The 22803-nt window shown below is 41.5% G+C and overlaps 1 protein-coding gene across 3 annotated transcripts in view; it reads left to right on the top strand.

The window, feature by feature from the left end:
- The window catches only part of lbr (lamin B receptor), a 63298-nt gene extending 41025 nt beyond the window's left edge, over positions 1-22273 (top strand). For all 3 annotated transcript variants that reach the window (XM_041187806.1, XM_041187807.1, XM_041187808.1), the window contains exons 9-14: positions 6967-7070; positions 8701-8826; positions 9706-9874; positions 10023-10103; positions 10607-10729; positions 18096-22273. In XM_041187806.1, coding sequence (XP_041043740.1) covers positions 6967-7070; positions 8701-8826; positions 9706-9874; positions 10023-10103; positions 10607-10729; positions 18096-18256 — 764 coding nt within the window. In that variant the 3' untranslated portion in view covers positions 18257-22273. The remainder of the gene's footprint in view (positions 1-6966; positions 7071-8700; positions 8827-9705; positions 9875-10022; positions 10104-10606; positions 10730-18095) is intronic.
- Positions 22274-22803: the final 530 nt, after the last annotated feature.

The raw sequence follows: 22803 nt of genomic DNA, 5'->3' as shown, positions 1-22803 counted from the left end.
CATAGATGCTACCAGATCTTCTTAGTATCTCTAGCATTTTCAGCTTTTAAGTGATGTTGGCTACTGTTTCAATAACCACTTATAAGTCATTCAGTATTCTCATAACACTGCATAGAAAAAGTGTTTCTTCTTTTTACTTCTAAATGGCACAACTCTGGTTTTCAGATTATGCCCTCTTCTAGACACCCCCAGAAGGGAAAATAATCATGGTCCCATCATGGTCTTGAAAGCTTCAATTATCCTAACATCCACAGTCTTTTGGGGAAGAGAGTTACAGATGTCCACTACCTTTGTGAGAAAAACTTGATTTCTGTTTTTGTTCTTGAATGGCCTAGTTCTAATTATAAGATTATGCCCTGTTTTCCCTACTCTCTTTTTGCAAGGAAATCCACCACTGACGGATGCACGGTGGCAGCAGTGTGTACCATATGTAAGATGCACTGCAGTAACTCGCACAGGGCTGCTTAGACAGTTCCTTCCAAACCCACGACCACTACCATATAGAAGGACAAGGGCAGCACACCCACGGGAACACCAGCACCTGTAAGTTTCCCCTCCAAGCCACTTACATAGAAACTAGGAGCAGGAGTAGGCCATTCGGCCCTTCGAGCCTGCTCCACCATTCATTATGATCATGGCTGATCATCCATCTCAATAGCCTGCTCCCGCTTTCTCCCCATACCCTTTGATCCCTTTCACCACAAGAGCTATATCTAATTCCTTGAAAACATACAATGTTTTGGTCTCAACTACTTTCTGTGGTAACGAATTCCCCAGGCTCACCACTCTCTGGGTGAAGAAATTTCTCCTCATCTCAGTCCTAAATGGTCTACCCCATATCCTCAAACTGTGACCCCTGGTTCTGGACTCCCCCACCATTGGGAACATCCTTCCTGCATCTACCCTATCTAGTCCTGTTAGAATTTTATAGGTTTCTATGAGATCCCCTCTCATTCTTCTGAACTCCAGCGAATATAATCCTAATCGACTCAATCTCTCCTCATATGTCAGTCCCGCCATCCCAGGAATCAGTCTGGTAAACCTTTGCTGCACTCCCTCTATAGCAAGAACATCCTTCCTTAGATAAGGAGACCAAAACTGCACATACTATTCCAGGTGTGGTCTCACCAAGGCCCTGTACAATTGCAGCAAGGCATCCCCGCTCCTGTACTCGAATCCTCTGGCTATGAAGACCAACATATCATTTGCCTTCTTTACTGCCTGCTGCACCTGCATGCTTACCTTCAGCGACTGGTGTACAAGGACACCCAGGTCTCGTTGCAAATTCCCCTCTCTCAATTTATAGCCATTTAGATGATAATCTGCCTTCCTGTTTTTGCTACCAAAATGGATAACCTCACCTTTTTCCACATTATACTGCATCTGCCATGCATTTGCCCACTCACTCAGCTGGTCCAAATCACACTGAAGCATCTCTGCATTCTCCTCACAGCTCATCCTCCCACCCAGCTTTGTGTCATCTGCAAATTTGGAGATATTACATTTAATTCCCTCATCTAAATCATTAATATGTATTGTGAATAACTGGATAACTGGGGTCCCAGCACTGATCCCTGCAGTACCCCACTATTCATTGCCTGCCGTTTGGAAAAAGACCCGTTTATTCCTACTCTTTGTTTCCTGTCTGCCAACCAGATTCCCATTCACTCCAGTTTTGCTCGGGCTCCTTGATCCCTCATTTGGTCAAATGCTGCCTTGATGTCAAGGGCAGTCACTCTCGCCTCACCTCTGGAGTTCAGCTCTTTCGTCCATGTTTGAATTAAGGCTGTAATGAGCTCAGGAGCTGAGTGGCCCTGGCAGAACCTGAACTGAGTGTCAGTAGGCAGGTTATTGCTAAGCAAGTGCCGCTTGATAGCACTATTGATGACTCCTTTCATCACTTTACTGATGATCGAGAGTAGACTGGTGCAGTAATTGGCCGGGTTGAATTTGTCCTGCTTTTTTGTGTACCGGACATTGCCAGGTACATGCCAATGTTGTAGCTATACTGGAACAGCTTGGCTAGGGGCACAGCAAGTTCTGGAGCACAAGTCTTCAGCACTATTGCTGAAATATTGTCAGGGCCCATAGCCTTTGCAGTATCCAGTGCCTTCAGCTGTTTCTTGATAGCAAGTGGAGTGAATCGAATTGGCTGAAGACTGGCATCTGTGATGCTGGGACCCCTGAAGGAGGCCGATATGGATCATCCACTCAGCACTTCTGGCAGAAGATTGTTGCAATTGCTTCAGCCTTATCTTTTGCACTCAAGATGTAGGAGCAGAAATAGGCCATTCAGCCTATCGAGTCTGCTCTGCCATTCAATGAGATCATGGCAGATCTGATGATCCTCCACTTTCCTGCCTTTTCCCCATAACCCTTGATTCTCTTACTGATTTAAAAATCCGTCTCTCTCCACCTTGAATATACCTATTTTTGTATCATCTGCAAATTTGGTGATAGCACATCATGTACTGAACTCCCCCATAATTGGGGATGGGGATATTTGTGGAGCCGCTGCCTCCTCCAGTAAATTGTTTAATTGTCCACCACCATTCGTGACTGGATGTGGCAGGACTGCAGAGCTTAGATCTGATCTGTTGGTTGTGGGATCGCTTATCTCTGTCTATCACTTACTGCTTTTGCTGTTTGGCGCACAGGTAGTTCCATGTTCTAGCTTCACCAGCTTGAGCCTCATTTTTGGATATGTCTGGTGCTGCTCCTAGCATGCACTCTTCATTGAACCAGGGTTGATCCCCCAATTGATGGCAGTGGTAGAGTGGGGGATATGCTGGGCCATGAGTTCACAGATTGTGGTTGAGTACAATTCTGCTGCTGCTGATGACCCACAATGCCTTATAGACGACCAGTTTTGAGCTGCTGGATCTGTATGAAATCTATGCCATTTAGTACAGTGATCATGCGACACAACACGATGGAGGATATCTTTAGTGTGAAGGCCGGACTTTGTCTCACAAGAACTCTGCGTTGGTCACTCCTAACTAAGTGCATCTGCAACAGTTAGATTGGTGAGGATGAGGTCAAGTAGGTTTTTCCCTCTTGTTGGCTCCCTCACCACCTGCCACTAAGCCCAGCCTAACAGCTATGTCCTTTTGGACTCAGCCAGCTCGGTCAGTATTAGTGTTACTGAGCCACACCTGGAGGTGGACATTGAAGTCCCCAACCCAGAGTGTGTCCTGTGCCCTTGCCATCCTCAGTACTATCTCCAAGTGGTGTTCATTATGGAGAAGCACTGATTCATCAGCTGAGGGACAGTGGTAGGTGATAATCAGCAGGAGGTTTCCTTGCCCCTGTTTGACTTGATGCCATGAGACTTCATAGGGTCCAGAGCCGATGTTGAGAACTCCCAGGACAATTCCCTCCTGATTGTATACCTCTGTGCTGCCACCTCTGGTGGGTCTGTCCTCTTGTTGGGTCAGGACATACCAAGGGATGGTGATGGCGTTGTCTGGGAAATTATCTGTAGGGTATGATTCCATGAGGAAGACTATATCAGGCTTGACTAGTCTGTGGATTAACTCTCCCAATTTTGGCACAAGCCCTCAGATGTTAGTAAGGAGGACTTTGCAGGGTCGACGGGACCGAGTTTGCTGTTGTTGTTTCCAGTGCCTCAGCCTATACCAGGTGAGCTGTCCGGCTTAATTCCTTTTTATAGACGTTTGATACAACCGAGTGGCATGCTAGGCCATCTCGGAGGGCATTTAAGCGTGAATATTTGTCCCAGATGTGTTTTTATGACAATCGACAGTGTTTTCATGGTTACTATTATCAATACTAGCTTTTTAATCCTTGATTCATTAACTGAATTTTTAAATTCCACCAGCTGCCGTGGTGGGATTCTGACATGTGTCTGCAGATCATTAGTCTGTGGGACATTCATGGGAGGCAGTGGCCTAGTGGTATTTTCACTGGACTAGTATTCCAGAGACCCAGGTTAATGCTCTGGGGGCTCAGTTTAGAATTCTACACGGCAGATGGTGAAATCTGAACTCAATAAAAAAAATTTGGAATTAAAAGTCTGATGACCACAAAACTATTAAGATTGTTGTAAAAAGTCATCTGGTTCATTAATGTCCTTTAGGGAAGGAAATCTGCCATCCTTACCTGGTCTGGCCTACATGTGACTCCAGACCCACAACAATGTGGTTGACTCTTAAAACGCCTTCTGAACAAGGGCAATTAGGGATGGGCAATGAATGCTGGCCTCGCCATTGACGCTCACATCCCATGAATGGAAAGAAAAAGCCTTTGGACTGGATTTCTACATCCACCACTTTTGTGGGCAGTCAGGTCATTATCACTTGCTGCATAAAAAATGTTCTTCTTCACATTCGCCCTGCATCTCTTGCCTGAAATTTCAATCTGAAATATTCTTGAAGCAAAGACCAATATTCCATTAGCTTTTTTAAAGATTGTGTACTGGAGTGGCCAGAACTGTACATAAAACTCAATCTGTGACTGCACTAAATTTTTATGTCATTATCTCCTATCTTCCACAGTGCTGAGAATCTCATTGCCTTTTTGTTTAGTTCTTGTTCTACCTGTATACCCACCACTAAAAGTCACTAATTGCCAGTTTAGCTCAATCATGTTATTCTTGTTTCTGTGTCAGAAAGTTTTGGGTTTAGGTGCCACACCAGGACATAAGTGTATAATCTAGGCTGGTACTTTGGTGCAAGACTAAGAGATGGCTGCATTGTTAAAGGTGTCTTCTCTTGTGTGAAATGTTAATCTGATGCCCAATTACCTGTTCAAAGTTGATTCTATGATATCTTTTTTGAAGAAGAATAGGGCATATTCATCATTCACTAGTGTGACCAAAACAGATCAACTGATTTGAAAGTGAAATTTTTCTGTGCGCAATTTGGCACTTCACAAGTTATTAATTTGTTGTGAAGTCTATTCATTTGTATCCTTAGAAATTTCCTTTCTTCCACTATTAAGAATCATAGTATTTGAGATATTTAGCTTCCTTTTTGCTGTTATTTTGCCTAAAATGTGCTACCTCTCATTTCTCTGCAGCTATCTTCTACCTGTGCATAATAACTTGCCTGTTTCCTCATGTGCTCTTCCTCAGATTTCCATGCCCCTAATTTGACATTATCCCTCTTGCATTTATGTTCAAATTACTTATTCGATAGAAAACAAAAGACCACCTTGCACAGATCCTTGAAACTTACCCACTTCCATATCCTAACATTCTGAAGAAAATCCTATCCCTCTACTTGTTACTTCATATTCTACTGCCTTTTCTCTGTCTACACTTTAATACCATCTACCTTAAGTTCTGTAATTAGTCTGTTTTATGCAGCACTTTTTGTCAATACCATCTCAAAATTCACCCATTCTTTGTGATGTCCTCAAATAAGTTGGTTAAATTAGTGAAACATGACTTGCCCTTTACAGTATGCTGACTGTTGCTGATTAGCCCATATCTTTATAAGGTGTAGAATTTACTGGCCTATACCTTCCCCCTTCCTTTCTTTAATAAGTTGTAGGAGTACTTTTGGCAGAGTTTCCCTTTACCATGGTGTTTGGTTCCTTCTTCCCAAAGCTGCTTAAGTATTCTGCATCCATAATTGGTTAACAATCCAGCTTCCGCTCCAACATGTAGCAAAATACATATATCCCTCTGACATTTCCTCACCCAAGGTGCCTTATTTTTGTATGGTCCAATCTCTTCATTGACTATGCTTTATATTTCTCCTGTGCATTCTAAACGCCCTTTTTATTTCCCCTTCATATTGATAGTCAGTCATAGCCCACCTTAGCCATCTAAATATCCCTTCTTGCTTCCCTTCTATGCTTTTTACAGTTCTTTCAGTTTTTCCCCATATTATAAAAACAAGTCTTGAGCTTAGTAAAATATCTCAAAGGAGCATGAATCCATCATAATTTTACACTGAACCATGTAATAATATATTGGGACAGGTGACCAAAAGGCTTGGTAAGAAAATTTTAAATAAAAACAGAAAATTCTGGAAAAACTCATCAAATCTGACAGCATCTATGGGTGTACCTACACCACATGAACTGCAGCAGTTCAAGAAGGCAGCTCACCACCACCTTCTCAAGGGCAACTAGGGATGGGCAATAAAATGCTGGCCCAGCCAGCGAAGCTCACATCCTGTGAATTAATTTAAAAAAAGAAACAAGTTAACTTTTCGAGTCCAATATGATGACTTTGGAATTGGAACTGAACTAGTTCTGAAGAAGAGTCATATTAGACTCGAAACATTAACACTGTTTCTCTCTCCACAGATGCGGCCAGACATTTTGAGTTTATCCAGCATTTTCTGTTTTTATTTCAGATTTCCAGCATCCACAGTATTTTGATTTTTATTGTAAAAGAATTTTATGGTGCGTCTTAAAGGAGCAGAGAGCTGCGTAGAGGTGAAGAGATTCAGGGAGGCAATGCAAGAGCTTGCTCCAAAGCTAAAATCTTATGCCTTAATTTCTTGTCAGAACCCCAGAATCCCGGCCTTCGAAACCACCTCTTTATTCTTAGTCTATAAGGATTTAGTTTGTATCTTATCCATCCAGATATAACTATTGGGTCAAAATAAGATTTTGGAAATAAGTAGCTGGGAATGCTTCCATCATTTAACCTTAAACCTATAAATTCAATGAAAATATAATCAAGTTTAAGTGTTGTGCTCCACATTTTATCGACAGTCTGTGAGTGTTTAGTGAGGCGTGGTGTAATGCACACTTGACATACTGCAGGGCAGATATGTTTAGTGCTTTGCTCTTATTCTGTATCAGTGTGCACAATTCCATTACCCCCAGAATTAAATACACACCGATTCACACACACTGAAGTTTTCAGAAACAAATTTATGCCTGCAAGAGGTGGAAAGTTCCCGTTTTAATGTAATGAACACTTCAGATCTAGTTACTATATAAAGCACAAATTGTAATTTCTTTAATGTCTACATTGGTTTGCAGGTAGTTTTGTTTATGATTTCTTTATTGGGCGTGAACTGAATCCTCGTATCAGAAACTTTGATCTTAAGTACTTCTGTGAGCTGCGTCCAGGCTTGTTGGGCTGGGTGAGTTTGAAACATCTACTGACAAAAATGATAAACCAAAGGGTAGGATTTTTGCATACTGAATAACATTTGCAGATCTTTTTGGTTCTCTGATTCTTTCCAAGTTCCCTTCCACTACAATACATGCCCCTGTCCTATAACCCTGCTTCGCATAACATTCCCAAAGCTGAAAGGAAGTGTGTATTTACATGTGTTGGGCAGGCCTGATCTTGATCAAAGTGTGTCCACGTGCTAATTGGCAAGATTGGATGGTCCTCTGCCGCCGGTGACAGCTCAGACTGGAATTTCAGCTGCTACTGTGGATAGGGTTATTGTCCACTCCAGTTATTTCCAGCTCTCAGAATATGCACAGGTTTCATATTCAGCATTCGTAAAAGTTTATCTAAATTTCCTTTTTTAAATTTCAACCCCAAATATTACAGAATGTCTGTCTTTTTCTGAACAAAAAAGGAAATTGTTACCTTCTCTCTGTTTTTGGTGCAATAATGCACTTGCCAGTCTGTGAGGGTTAATCATTTGTTATGCACCTATAATCTATCCAATATAGAGGTGAGACAAAATACTCAATATTGTAGCTTTGGTTGAATGAGGTGAAGAGACAGCTCTCAAGATGCAACTTTGCTTGATCAGTTTGCAAAAAGCTGAATGTTCCTGAACTATTGCAGATTTGTAAAGTGGTTATGAAATCCTTTGCTTGTTATATCACTTCCCACACCCATAGGTTGGTCCAAGGGTCACAGCTTGTCACCAAGTTCGGCCACTATGAGAAATGATCAGCCTTGAATCTAATGTATTTCCTCAAAGGAGTGTTTGACCTTTTCTTCAAGTGGAAGAGAAACTGAACTGAACCAACCATATAAATACTGTACTTGCAAGAGCAGATCAGAGGCCGCAAATTTTGTGGCAAGTAACTCACCTCCCGATTCCCCAAGGCCTGTCCACTATCTACAAGGCACAAGTCAAGAGTGTGATGGAATACACTCCACTTGCCTGGATGAGTGTAGCTTTAACAACGTTCGAAGCTCGACAACATCTAGGACAAAGCAGCCCGCTTGATTGGCATCCTGTCCACCAACTTAAACATTCACTGTCTCCACCACCAACGCACAGTGGCAGCAATGTGTACCATCTATAGGATGCACTGCAGCAACTCATGAAGACTCGTTCGGCAGCACCTTCCAAACTCATAACCCCTACTACCTAGAAGGACAAGGGCAGTAGATGCCTAGGAACATCACCAAATTCCCCTCCAAGTCTCACACTATGTTGACGTGGAAATTTATCACTGTTCCTTCACCTTCGCTGTGTCAAAATCATAGAACGTCCTTCCTAGCAGCACTGTGGTGCACCTATACCGCATGGACTGCAGGAGCTCAAGGTGGCTCACCACCACCTTCTCAAGGACAATTAGAGATGGGTAACAAATGCCGGCCAAATCAGTGACTCCCACTTCTGTGAAAGAATATAAAGAAGTTTACTTCGCAATCCTGTTAAGTTTTAAAACTCCTCTGTGACTCTTCTCAAAAGGTAGGTTTGTTTGACTGTCAGATGCCTACATAACTACTTTGTGAGGATGTGAGATGGCTGTTTTCGAAGTATTTTCCACCGTCTTTTTTTATAAATATTGCAGGTTGTCATTAACTTGGGCTTGTTGTTTGCCGAGATGGAATCTCAGGGCCGTGATGCGCCCTCGTTGGCGATGGTACTGGTGAACAGTTTCCAGCTTCTGTATGTGATGGATGCACTGTGGAACGAGGTATTTCCAACTCTCATTAATCCTATTAACTCTTCAAGTTACTGATTTTCCACTGCCTCTTTTGAAGGGTGGCAGTCAGCAACAAAACTCTCAGTGTCTCTGGGCTTGGGAGTACAAAGACAGCTAGAGTCCTACTTCCTGGTCATTGTTCCAACCATCTTAGCTGCAAGTTTGCATGTGTGGAAATTGGGCTAGGACAGAATTGAGCTCAGTCATGAAGCCTTTCCATTGCTGATGTTCACTGTTGGGGCTCATACGTGATTATTGGTTGTAGGGCCAAGGTACCAGATACTGACTGGGAGCCCTGGCTCTTGGTCCAACAAGAAATCAATTCAGAAGAAGATGGGAACAGTTTGATAGAGAAATAGCTTAGTGTAGAGGGTGAAGAAATAATGCACATAGGGATCATGGGAGGTGTTCTTCCGACAGCTCAGCTGGATAAGTTTTTATATCATACAAATTGAAGGTTCTCGATTTCATCCCCTGGTTGTTGTTGATAGCTGGTCTCAGCTGCGAGAGGAGAGGGGCAGCTATTTACCTCAATGCCCTGGGTTAGGGAGGGATAAATCATCCAGGAAACCCCCTCCTGATAGCTATCTCTTGACTCCTGCTATATGCATTTGTGTGAACGTTGCTTGGCTGTGATACTTTTCTCTGGTCAGGTAGTCTGCTAGCACTTGCTGTAAGTTCAAAGTGTGAAGCCTGGTATCTCTACAACTTTCTTGGCAAGGAGCAACAGCTGAAATGGAGAATGTAGGTGATATATGATGAATATTGATAATTTCTTCACTTGCTTCTCTCCAGATTGCAGGTTTGCATCATCTTCAGAGCAGAATTTCCTGTTCTCACTTTATTGTTGTTCTTGATATTTGAATACAGGAAGCAATTCTGACCACCATGGATATTGTGCATGATGGACTTGGATACATGCTGATATTTGGAGACCTGGTCTGGGTACCGTTCACATACAGCCTACAGGCTTTCTACCTGGTTAATCACACAAGTGAACTGAGCTGGCCAGTAGCTCTGGCGATCATTGCTCTCAACAGTAAGAGCATTTAGAGAACTTTTCCATCAGTACTTTTCTCTTTCTAATGACTATATATGCAAAATGCAGTGCTACATTACAACAGTGTAGTCAGTCTTGTTCCAACTGTCAGACTTTACATGATTCATAATGTTTGTTTATGTTGTAGCTGTTGGTTACATCATATTCCGGGGGGCCAACTCGCAAAAGAACGCTTTTAGAAGGAATCCTCATGACCCCAAACTGGCACGTAAGTACCAAGACTTACATAAAAATAAGTGTGTGTGTGTGTGTCTCTATAAACTGGGAGGTTGTTCCTTCGATATAGGTTTTAGTAAATGAAAGGATTCGTTATTTGTGGTGATAATATTGCACTGTCATCTAAAAGTTTTACAAACTCTGTACCAAATATGCAACATAACTAAGGTACTATTCGGAGCATTTCTGTGAGAGATTTCCCATGGGAAGTCCTGTACAAAAGTTTACAACTTTTATGAATTTCCTGCTTAAAAACCTCCTAATTTCTATAGTGACAGAAATACTCTGAAAGTAGACAAATCAGCTTCAGCAGTTAGTTACATATCCACTTATGAGGCACTTTCAACATTGAAAATGTACCACCCCAGCACATGCAGCAGGTAATTTCTAGGACTTCTGCTGCTAGCACTGTTCTCCAAGCAGCCATTACCCCTGCCTATCACCAAGCATCAACAAATGGATCAAGTTACAAATGATATATCTTCCTTTCTGCAGATTTAAAAACTATTCCCACAGCAACAGGGAAGAGTTTGATTGTTTCTGGATGGTGGGGATTTGTCCGTCACCCAAACTACCTGGGTGACCTCATCATGGCTTTGGCTTGGTCTCTGCCCTGTGGTAAGTAGGATATTGTCCTATCAAGGTGTTAGTTCAATTGTGTTCATCAACCAAAGGGAGAGGTTGATTAACCAAGTGGCTTTTCTCTTCATAAAATTGCTCAGTCCCTTTTTTTGGAATGGAATTGAAGGTTTGAGGATTAGTTAAGGAGAATTTTAGACACTTCTTGAAATATGTTGGTTCTTCAGATGCAGTACCAACTTGTGAAAAATAATGAGGTTGATCTTTTTTTAATTCATTCACCGGGACGTGAGCTTTGCTGGCTGGTCCAGCATTTATTGCCCATCTCTGGTTGCCCTTGAGAAGGTGGTGGAGAGCTGCTGCCTTAAACCACTGCAGTCCATGTGGCATAGGTACACCCACAGTGCTGTTAGGAAGGGAGTTCCAGGATTTTGACCCAGCGACAGTGAAGGAACAGTGATGTATTTCCGAGTCAGGATGGTGAGTAACTTGAAGGGGACCTTCCAGGTGGTGGTCTTTCCATCTACCTGGTGCCCTTGGTCGTGGGTTTGGAAGGTACTGTCTAAGGAGCCTTGGTGAGTTCCTGTAGTGCATCTTGTAGGAAGGATGCACTGTTTGTCGGTGGTAAAGGAAGCAAATGTTTATGGATGTGGTGCCAATTAAGCAGGCTGCTTTATTCTGGACAGTGTCGAGCTTCTTGAGCGTTGTGGGAGCTGCACTCATCCAGGCAAGTGGAGAGTATTCCATCATACTCCTGACTTGTGCCATGTAGATGGTGGACAGGTTTTGAGGAGTCAGGAGGTGATCGTGGGGGATTCCATGACGGTAATGCCATTGAACGTCAAGGGGCGATGGTTAGATTCTCTCTTGTTGAAGATGGTCATGCCGGTTGATGGAGCTTCATTCATCTAGCTTTTGAAAAGGAGATCAGAGAAAAACATTGGAGGATCTTTGTCCAGAAGATTATACAGTACAAGAGAATCCTGGTTCCAGAGGGACAGTGCAAAATTCAGTCTCACTGTCAACTGATGTACTGTGGACAACTGGAGAATGGGAAGAGAAGTAATGCAAAGGGGATTACATGAGGTCACCATTTATACTTAGATGGGTGCAGGTGACAACATGAAAGGTTTGTACAGTGCAGAGTTAGCTGCAGCAATCAGGCTGTTCAGCCTTAACAAGACTTCAAAAGGAAAATTATGCATGATTCCATTTATTTTCAGTAATTATATCTTGTTGCTTTATCTCTGGGCCCTTGTGAGTAGATGATCTATAACTGTCGCTGGGTCAAAATCCTGGAATCCCTCCCAAACAGCACTGTGGGTGTACCTACACCATATGGACTGCAGCAGTTCAAGAATGTGGCTCACCACCACCACCAAGGGCACTTGAGGTTGGGCAATAAAAATCCTGGCCTAGCCAGTGACGCCCACATCCCGTGAAAGAATTTTTAAAAAAGTCCCAGCATAATTCAACCTGACAATTAGGAAAATGAGAACTGACTGACCGTGGCTGCCATACTGAGTTTTGCTTTGTTTATCACAAGCTGATGTCTAAATCCTCAGACAAACTGTTTGGCAGAAGCTGTATTTTTTGGGCTGGGAGGGGGCCTTTGTGCTTAAGGTTCTACATTCTACTTTAACATTTTGCATCACTGCAAATTTAAGGAATCCTGCGAACTGGGTACGATCTTTGCAGGTGTTGATTATTCACCTAAAGTCATACAGGCATTTTAATTGTTCTGGGTGATTTCAGTGCCCACAATAAAACCATGCCAAAACGCTCCAAAATCCAGAAATTTGGACTTTTTTTATGTGGAGTATGACTGACATTTAAATCACAGCGTACTATTATAACGTTACTCGTTATTTATCAAGTGTGATGTGGGGGGTCTTGTGTGCTGCTTGCTTCCACATAGGAACATAGAGTTAAGAGCAGGATTAGGTCACTTGGCCCTTCAAGCTTGCTCCATCATTCATTAAAATCATAGCTGAAACCTCATACCTACCAATGATGACCCTTCACCTCCTTGTTTATCAAGAATCTATCTACCTCTGCCTTGAAAACATTCAAAGATTCTGCTTCCACTGCCTTTTGCGGAAGGGATTACCAAAAACTCACTTCCTACTGCGGGAAAAAATTTCTTTTCATTTCTGTCTTAAATGGGCAACCTCTATTTTTAAACAGTGACCCCTAGTTCTAGATTCTCCCAGAAAAGGAAACATCATCTCCACAACCACCCTGTCAAGATCCCTCAGGATCTTATTTTTTTCAATCAAGTTGCCTCTTACTCTTCTAAACTCCAGCAGATACATGCTTAGCCGATCCAACCTTTCTTCAAAGACAACCCGCGCATTCCTGGTATTAGTTTAGTAAACCTTCTCTGAACTGCTTCTCATGCATTTACATCCTTCCTTAAATGAGATCAATACTGTACACAGTGCTCCAGATGTGGTCTCACCAGTCCCCTGTACAACTGAAGCATAACCTCCCTACATTTATATTCAATTCCCCTCTCAATAAACGATAACATTCTATTAGCTTTCCTGATTACTTGCTGTACCTGCATATTAGCCTTTTGTGATTCATGCACTAAGGCACCCAAATCCCTTGGCATCTCAGAGCTCTGCAATCTCTCATTTAGATAATATTTTTATTCTTCCTGCCAAAATGGACAATTTCACATTTTCCCACTTTATACTCCATTTGCCAGATCTTTGCCCACTCACTTAACCTATCTATGTCCCCTTGTAGCCTCCTTATGTCCTCTTCACAACTTACTTTCCTAACTATCTTTGTATCATCAGCAAACTTAGCAACCATACCATTCTGTCCCATCATCCTAGTCATGAATGTAAATTGAAAAAAGTTGAGGCTTCAGCACTGATCCCTATGGCATATTACTCATTACGTGCCGCCAACCAGAAAAAGACCCATTTATGGCTACCCTCTGTTTCCTGTTAGGTAGCCAACCTTCTATCCATGCCAGTATGTTACCCCCTACACCATGAGTTTTTAATTTTCCATAATAACCTTTGACATGGTACCTTATCAAATGCCTTTTGGAAATCTAAGTATAGTACATCCTCCAGTTCCCCTTTATCCAGAGTACATGTTACTTCAAAGAACTCCAATAAATTGGTTAAACATGATTTCCCTTTCACAAAGCCATGTTGACTCTGCCTGATTGCCTTGAATTTTTCCAAGTGCCCTGCTTAACATTTTTAACGATAGCTTAACATCTGTCATAGGGTAAATGCTGGAAGCTAACTGGCCTGTATTTTCCTGCTTTCTGTCTTCCTCCCTTTTTGAATGAAGGAGTTACATTTGCTATTTTCCAATCTAATTGAACTTTCCCTGAATCCAGGGAATTTTGGAAAATTAAAACTAATGCATCAACGATCTCCCTAGCCACTCCTTTTTTTCCAGTCTATATGCCGATTAAAATCCCCCATGATTATCATCATACCTTTCTGACAAGCTTCCATTATCTCTTCCTTTATACTCTCCTACCGAGTAGTTACAATTAGGGCTACAATTACAGTTACAATTACACCGCTCCCACAAGTGACTTCTTGCCTCGATGATTCCTCAGCTCAACCCACTCCGCTTCTACACCCTGCTTTCCTGAACTTAGGTCATACTTCTCTAATGCACTAATACTATCATTAATTAGCAGAGCCATCCTTCCACCTTTTCCTTGCTTCTTCTCCTCCCTAAATGTCATGTACTCTTCAATGTTCAGGACCCAATATGTCATCTTGCAGCAATGTGGCTATTGGATTGTACTTATTTATTTCAATTTGTGCTATCAGTTCATCTGTTTTGTTTTGAATACTACGTGCATTTGGATACAGAGCTTTTAGTTTTGTCCTTTTCATTATTTTTGTAACCTCTAGCATTGACTGCTGTGTTACTCTTACATTTGTATTCTCTATCCCTTCCTGTCACGTTCTGTTTATCATTTCCCATATTAATACCTTGCCTTGTCTCTACTCTGTTTTACCACAGCTTCCCTAATTTCATCCATTACCCCCACTAATTAGCTGCATCCCTCTCTACTTGCCTAGTTATGCGGCTCGCTAGAACATCAGTCTCAGCATGGTTCAGGTGTAGTCTGTCCCAATGGTACAGATCCCACTTTCCGCAATACTTGTGCCAGTGCCCCACGCACCATAATCTACTTAGATCTTAAGATGAAGGAGCAGAAGTAGGCCATTTGGCTCATGGAGTCTGCTCTGCCATTCAGTGAGACCATGGCTGATCTGATGTTCCTTAACTCCACTTTCCTGCCTTTTCCCCATAACCCTTGGTTCCTTTACTGACTAAAAATCTATCTCAGCCTTGAATATACGTAACAGCCCAGCCTCTACAGCCCTCAGTGGTAAAGAATTCCACAGATTCACTACTCTCAGAAAAGAAATTCCTCCTCATCTCTATCTTAAATGGGTGAACCCTTACTCTGAGATTATACTGTCTGGTCCTAGACTCTCCCACAAGGTTAAACAACCTTTCAGCATCTATCCTGACAAGCCTCTTAAGAATCTTATATATTTCAATAAGGTTGCCTCTCATTCTTCTAAACTCCAATGAGTACAGGCCCAACCTACTCAATCACTCCTCATTTAAAAAAAAACCCTCCATATCTGGGATCAACCTAGTGAACCTTCCCTGGACTGCCTCCAATGCCATTATATCTCTCCTTAAATAAGGGAACCCAAACTGTTCACAGTATTCTCGGTGTGATCTAACTAGTACCTTATATAGTTTTAGCAAGACTTCCCTATTTTTATACCCTATTCCCTTTGAAATAAAGGCCAGCATTCTATTTGCCTTACCTGTTGAACTTGTATGTTAGATTTTTGGGATTCATGCACAGGGGCCCCCAAATCCCTCTGTGCTGCAGCTTTCACCATTTAAATAATGTTCAGCTCCTCCATTCTTCCTGCCAAATTGCATGACCTCACATTTTCCCACATTATATTCCATCTGCCAAGTTTTTGCCCACTCACTCAACCTGTCTATATCCCTCTGTAGACTCTTTTTGTGTCAGCCTCACCACTTGCCTTCCCACCCATTTTTGTGTCATCTACAAAATTGGCAATAGTACATTCACTTTCTTCATCCAAGTCATTTATATTGTAAATAATTGTGGCCCCAGCACTGATCCCTGTGGCCCTCCACTAGTTACAGGTTGCTATCCTGAAAATGCCCCCCTTATTCCAACTCTCTGCCTTCTATTAGTTAATCAATCCTCTATCCATGCTAATATACTAAACCCAACACCATGGGCTTTTATCTTATTAAGTAGCCTTATGTGCAGTAGCTTATCGAACACCTTTTGGAAATCCAAGTACATTACATCTACTGGTTCCCCTTTATCTATCCTGCTTGTTACCTCCTCAAAAGAATTCTAATAAATTTGTCAAGCATGATTTCCCCTTCATGAAACCATGCTGACTCTGCTTGATTATATTATGTATTTCCATATGTTCTGCTATTACACCCTTTATAAGAGACTAATATTTTTCCAATGTATTAAAAGAATGACAAATGTTAAGCTAACTGGCCTATAGTTACCTTTTTTTTTGTGTCCCTCACTTTTTGAATGAGGGTGTTACATTGGCAGTTTTCCAATCTTCTGGGATTTTTCCAGAATCTAAAGATTCTTGGAAGATTACTACCAGTGCATCCACTATCTCTGTAGCTGCTTCCTTTAATATTCTAGGATGCAATCCATCAGGTCTGGGGAGCTTTATTGGCTTTCAGCTCCATTAGTTTCCCTAGTACTTTGTCTCTAGTGATAGTTATTGTATTTATTTCTTCCTCGCTTTTACACTGCGAGCCCAACTGACAATCTTAAATTGATTGTCAGCTAGCACATTGGACAACATTTGCTAAATAATCCTCAGTCACGGAATCGCAACTAATGTTGGACACTTTTTTGAGATTTGCAAGCACGGGCTGGTTGGATAAGGTCTGTACCCGCCCGTTGTGAACAGCAGCTGGGACATGCTGCTTGATACGATCTGCCAGTCTTTGGGACGTACGGCCTACATACCTAGCATCACACTGGCACTGAAATTCGTATACCAAATTACCCATTTGTGTAATAGGCAGGATGTTTTTTTTGGCTTGATGGCAGCATCCCATTAGTGGCGAATACCATTCCTGTTGTCATTGCATAGCTGTAGCGTGAAACAGCTAGCTTCGCCTGTTGCTCAAAATTTTGAGATACCTTGCCCATCAAGGGTAATCTGAGATAGACTGGGCACCCTTCAGGGCTGAAAGTGATGCCTTAGGCCCATTCATGAGTTTGCGTGATATACAGCATGAAATGATCTGATCAGAATAGCCATTATCCTGCAGGATGCCTTTGATGCGCCCTATTTTAGCATCAAGCATGCTTGGTGAGCAAATGGTTCAGGCCCTATTTACAAGGTTGCTGAAAAGACCAATCTTAGAGTGTGGAACTGTAAGAATCCCTTATACTGGTATTCTTGAGTGTCCTGGTGAATGCAAGATGAAATAAATGCCTCTCTTTTTCTACCTATGCTGTTGGGACCTATGTGGACCACAACAACTGGATCCTCGCCTTCCCATTGCAAGCTCCTCTCCAGCCCTGAACCCTGGCATCGGACAGCCAACACAGCCTTCAGGAGGACTCTCACTCTTTGCTGTAGAGAACAATGTCAATCCCCCTACTACACTGTTCCCAACTACTGCTACATTCCTTTTTGCTCCCCCACTTGAATGCCTCCCTGTACCACTGTGCCATCATTAGTTTGCCAATCCACCCTGCAGTCCCCACTCTCATCCACACAAGCTGACAGAACCTCAAACCTATTGGACAGTTGCAAAAGCTGAGGCTGCTGCCCTCTGGGCCATCTTACCTGCCTCACTCAGTCACACCCTCCCGTCCCTGACCACTGACCAAATTGGAAGATCCTACTCTAAGTGTATATCCAAGTAATGAGCAGTTCCGTTTCTAAGGTGTGGGCAGAGGAGGAGGATGGGGATTTCTGAATCTGAAGCACAGGACACTTAGAAAACTTGGCATACAGAGGCCTTGCTGGCTGCGAGTAGATGGGATGGAGAGAAGGAGAAGAACTGATTTTGAGAAGTGGGTGTAGAGAGGAGGCCTGATAGGGTGCAGAGGTTGAACACAGTGAGTGAAATGCAGGGGTTAAGGAACATTACAGAGACGGGTAATGGGCTGAGAATATTTTTCTAGCCATCTGTCTGTATTGTCACATGGTTAGTACAAACTGAGCAGCAATGTTGGAGGCTCTGTATGGTAGGACATTCATGCAGAAGCAGGAAATCTGAAGCTGCAACAGATCTGAACCTTGTAAATCTCTTTGTTTTAAAAAAAAAGCCTTGCCATTTCTTGCTCTTTCCACAGGGTTCAATCACATCATTCCGTATTTCTACGTAATTTACTTCGCTTGTCTGCTCATTCATCGTGAGGCCAGGGACGAGTATCAGTGCAGGAAGAAGTACGGTGTAGCTTGGAACAAGTACTGCCAACAAGTCCGCTACCGAATCTTCCCCTACATCTACTGAGCAAGTCTATTCCACCCATTGGATCAGAAAGCCTCTGCACATTATTGTCACTTGTCTTTTGAAGAAAACACAAGATGAAGGTTGATATATTAGAACAATAATCATGGGGCTTGCTTTTTCCTTAAAAATTATATATTTCTTTTCTTCCTTCCCTGTCCTTGCCCTTTTTTAAAAAAGAAAACCTCATTTTATTCACAGTTTGAAATTAGCCACATACTTGTAGCAGAACAAATGAGGTAATCTTCCTGTGGGCAGAAAGACCGGGCAGATCCTTTTAAAACAGCATTACCCATATGTTTCAAATTGGCAATAATCATTCCCTGGAGCGCAGTTTTGTGCTTTAAAAAAAATAATGGGACAGGAGAGCTTGAGGGACAACATATTTTGTGCCGGTGTTACTGTTTGACTCCTGCAAAGATTGAGTTATAAACATGGTTAATCATTTAATGATTTATATATTAGTCACTTCACAGAAGGATTCACTTATCTCAGGTATTCTTGAAATTGGAGCAGATTGTATTGTAAAGCTTGTGTTTATCATGACCTATGCTTTTAAGATGGTCATAAGATAATTAATTGATGTTCCTCATGGCAGTTTACAATAACTCTTGCGTTCAAGTATCAGCTGTTTTAAAGAAAAAGAAATCTTCATTATTTTCTCTTTTTTTTGTTTCTCCCTCTATATTAATCAAAGGCAGGTCCTGTATGATGCCTGTTATACTCTCATCTCTTCCTCCTCACTGTCATGATTATAGGCTAGTTGTCAAAACATTTCACATTTCCCCCTTACCCATTTAAAAAAAAAACTGTAATGGTAATTAATCCCAGTAATTGCCTTTTCTCATCTTTTTATAATTTGTTTTGGATACTTTGACCAGCTGGTAATTTTAGTTTGAAGATCAGGATCGGGAACTAAAGAACTATGATCTAACTGGCTGTAACTTGAAGATATTCCCTTTCTTCCCAACCCATTTTTCATCATTCTCTTCTGTCTGCCCACTCATCTATCTTGAATCATGATATTCAGATTAGTTGATTGTGTGCAGTCCAAGTTCATCCCAAAGGGTTTCTTGCTAGAACAAATCTAAAAAAGCCCTTGCTGCATCACTGGATTCTTTCTTCTCTGTCATATCTTTCCTCCCCTTTAAATGTAGTTAAATCAGACCCCAACTAGTATTATATAATTGTGGGGTCTGACTGGTATTACCTGTAAAGTTAAAGCTCTTTAGCGTAAACTTTATTTTAAAGAATTACTTCTGGATTGGAACTTTTTGTAGGGTTTACATTCTGGGTATATTATTTTCTTTTGCTGAACTTTTCATGATACAATTGAAGCTGTTACGGTGTTTGGCTGTACTGTGTGTGTGATGCCTTGAGAGCAGGGATCCAAATAAACTTAGCCACCTCTAGACTTCTTTGAATGCCTCGCTGTTGACTTGTTGCATTCTGGCTGTTCTCCAGAATTCTTTGGGACCCATCTGATTTGGGTTGTGTTGCTATTTTGCAAGAGTGATGTAAGGCTTGCGATTTATCCTCAACATGGATTCACTCACTGCAGTGAAGACTTTTTTTATGAAGACAAATTGTGCTCATGAATATTGTAAATATTTTTAAGTAAAGTTTTGTGCCATTAATGAGCCAGTGGTTTCTTAATCTGTGTTAGCTTTTTCAGTGCTGGAAGTCCTAAAATAGGCTAATTCTTCAACATCATCAAAAACATTCTTAAATTTTATTTTCTACCCTGCTTCAGTGTTCCTTTTCCAAGAGCGAGTGGGTCCAGCCACAATCTGTGGCACAACAATGTGGATCAACTAATCAACCTTCATTTCATTGGAGTGAAGTTTTCTTGAATCCTCTTTTTATCTTACATTTCCTTAGGACCGAAAGGACTAATGTCTGGAAGATGGTGTCTGATTGAAAAGCTGTTTAACTTGCCTGTTTCATTGCAGTGGGGAGGGGGGGTTGTGGCTAGTGATGACAAACATAACTCTGTTAACTGTACTTAATAAACATTTTTCAGAAAAGGGGCCCCCACGTCTTGTTTTCCCTGACTATACTGAGATCAGCATTGTTTTGTGCAGATTTTTAGTTCTGAAAAGGGTCTCATAGTTTTCACACATTATTTAAAAATCTGGGCTTTTCTACCTGGACTATTGTCCACCAGTTACAAACCTACTGATTTTTGGGATAACGTAATGAATGAATAGGATGGCAGTAATTCAGAAAGTGGTAAGACCCTCTGTAACAGTAACTTGCTTGGAGTGCAGGCAGTTATTTTGTAGTAATCTAGACTTTACCTGTGAACCAGTAATATAAAACCTATTGCTGCCTGTTGTAACGTGTCCTTGTTTGGACACTGCTCTGGTTGCAGTTTTCCACTGGGGCAAGCCTTAAAATGATGCAGATACCAGTGGGGCACCTGAAGGGCTGTTCTAGCAATTAGCAGTAAATAGTCACATCAGTATTAGACCCCATTGAGTGGACCATGTATTTATTAAATGTTTTTTGTGTTCATCATAAGTTGGTGCATAACTGAATAAAAGCTGCCGTCAATAAATATGGGATCTGTCATTGTACCCTTAACCTACATAGTCTATTACCTCACCAGACCACCAGCAAGACTACTCCTGTGTATAGACTGTACATGTTCTCAGATTTTATTTTTTGATATAAACAATTGTTATCCTGAAAATCAGACTTTCAATTTTAACACAGGACATTGATGTATTCTTGATTATAAATGTAGCTTTATTGATATAAAAATATTTTTATATGTTAAGAATTGCAGTATTTTAGGTGGATTTGTGTCCTTGGCGTAATCAATTTATGGTGTAACATTCACTTTACTGCACTGCCAATGTGTCCTGAATGTTATAGTGACATTGTCTTTCAAAAAATCTATACAATTTCATTTTACATAGGTCTATATGAAATAATGTGTGTGCAGAAAATCAGAGTCCTCCCAGTCCCTTCAGAGATGATCTCATCACTGCTTCCTTGAGCCTTCTGTATCAAGTGACATTGCAGTATTAAGATGGTTGAGACAGACCTCTGCTCTCTGATTACTGTGAAACCATTAAACCTCTACCTATAATCCTGGAAGAATTCCAGTGACTATCCTGAGTCACCTGCCAGTTGCACTACCCAGGTTGCAGTAGTAGCACACCTGATCTTAGCCCTTGCATATATCACTAATATATTAGTGACAAATCAATGTGTGCAACTCATTAAGGCCTTGTAACTCTTTCGAGTACAAACATGTTTCCATCTGTTCCTATTCAGATGAAGTTACATTGTTTCATAGTTTCCATTGTGAGATTTGAACTCTTGATCTTGGGGTTACAAGCCCAGTACCATAACCACTTGGCTATTTAGGCCAAGCCATTAAGGCCTTGTAGACATGAAGTCAAAATGGAAGTGTGTATTGACTGACTTTAACTAGAAGAGAGGTGGCTTTAAATGCTGATGGGACTGCAGCCTTTTGTGGATTTTGGTAATAATCAGGTCATGGCTTGACCTGTGCATTTCTATTGAAAGAAACTTGTAGCCCAGGTAGCAAGTTATTACATATTGTGCAGAATGTGTACAGATTGCACCTAGACACTCCCCATCAAATTTTCATCTAGTAGGGCCCTTTCACTAATGTGAAAAAACCATGCCTGTTCATGACACATTGTAGTTACAATGAGTAGTCCCAGCTTGTGATGGAAAGTCCAGTTGAAATCCTGTTAATTTTAACTCAAAACACAGTGTAGCTGAGCCTTTTGGAATAAAATTGCAGTGCCTAGTAGTTGCCGGTGTTTGAGACTTAATACAATGATTGTAAATACTATCTCTGTTTTGATGGGAGAATTGTTGGGGGGGTATGAGGGATTTTTTTTCTTGTGCTTGTTTTTATTGCAACTGCTTGTATAGCAATACCCAGGATTTTATCTTGAGTGAAAAAATGCATTGTACAAATACAAAGTGAAATTACTTTTTTATATTTTTGGGCTGAAATAAAGATTTTCAATAAGGGTTGTGTTGTCCCTTTCTGCTCAAAAACTAAGTTCTGGTTTTCATGATATGTACCAAGCCATTGTGGGGACGTGATGGCTTTGTGGTGGTGTTGGACTAATGTTCCAGAGACCCAGGTTTGAATCCTGCCAAGGCAGATGGTGGAATTTGAATTCAATAAAAATCTGGAATTAAAGGTCTAATGATGACCATGGAACTATTGTCGATTAGTGAACCAGATTGGGTTTTTACAACAATGTCCTTTAGGGAAGGAAATCTGCTGTCCTTATCAGATCTGCAATATGTGACTCATCGGTGGAGGAGGGTCCACAAATATCCCCATCCTCAATGATGGGGGAGCCCAGCACAACAGTGCAAAACGCTGAAACATTTGCTACAATCTTCAGCCAGAAGTGCCGAGTGGAAGATACATCTCGGCCCTCTCCAGAGGTCCCCAGCATCACAGATGCCACTCTTCAGCCAATTCGATTCACTTCATGTGATATCAAGAAATGGCTGAAGGCATTGGATAACACGAAGGCTACGGGCCC

Source organism: Carcharodon carcharias, chromosome 5 (assembly GCF_017639515.1).
Source record: "Carcharodon carcharias isolate sCarCar2 chromosome 5, sCarCar2.pri, whole genome shotgun sequence".
Taxonomy (NCBI): Eukaryota; Metazoa; Chordata; class Chondrichthyes; order Lamniformes; family Lamnidae; genus Carcharodon; species Carcharodon carcharias.
This window is presented reverse-complemented; position numbering and strand designations above follow the sequence as displayed.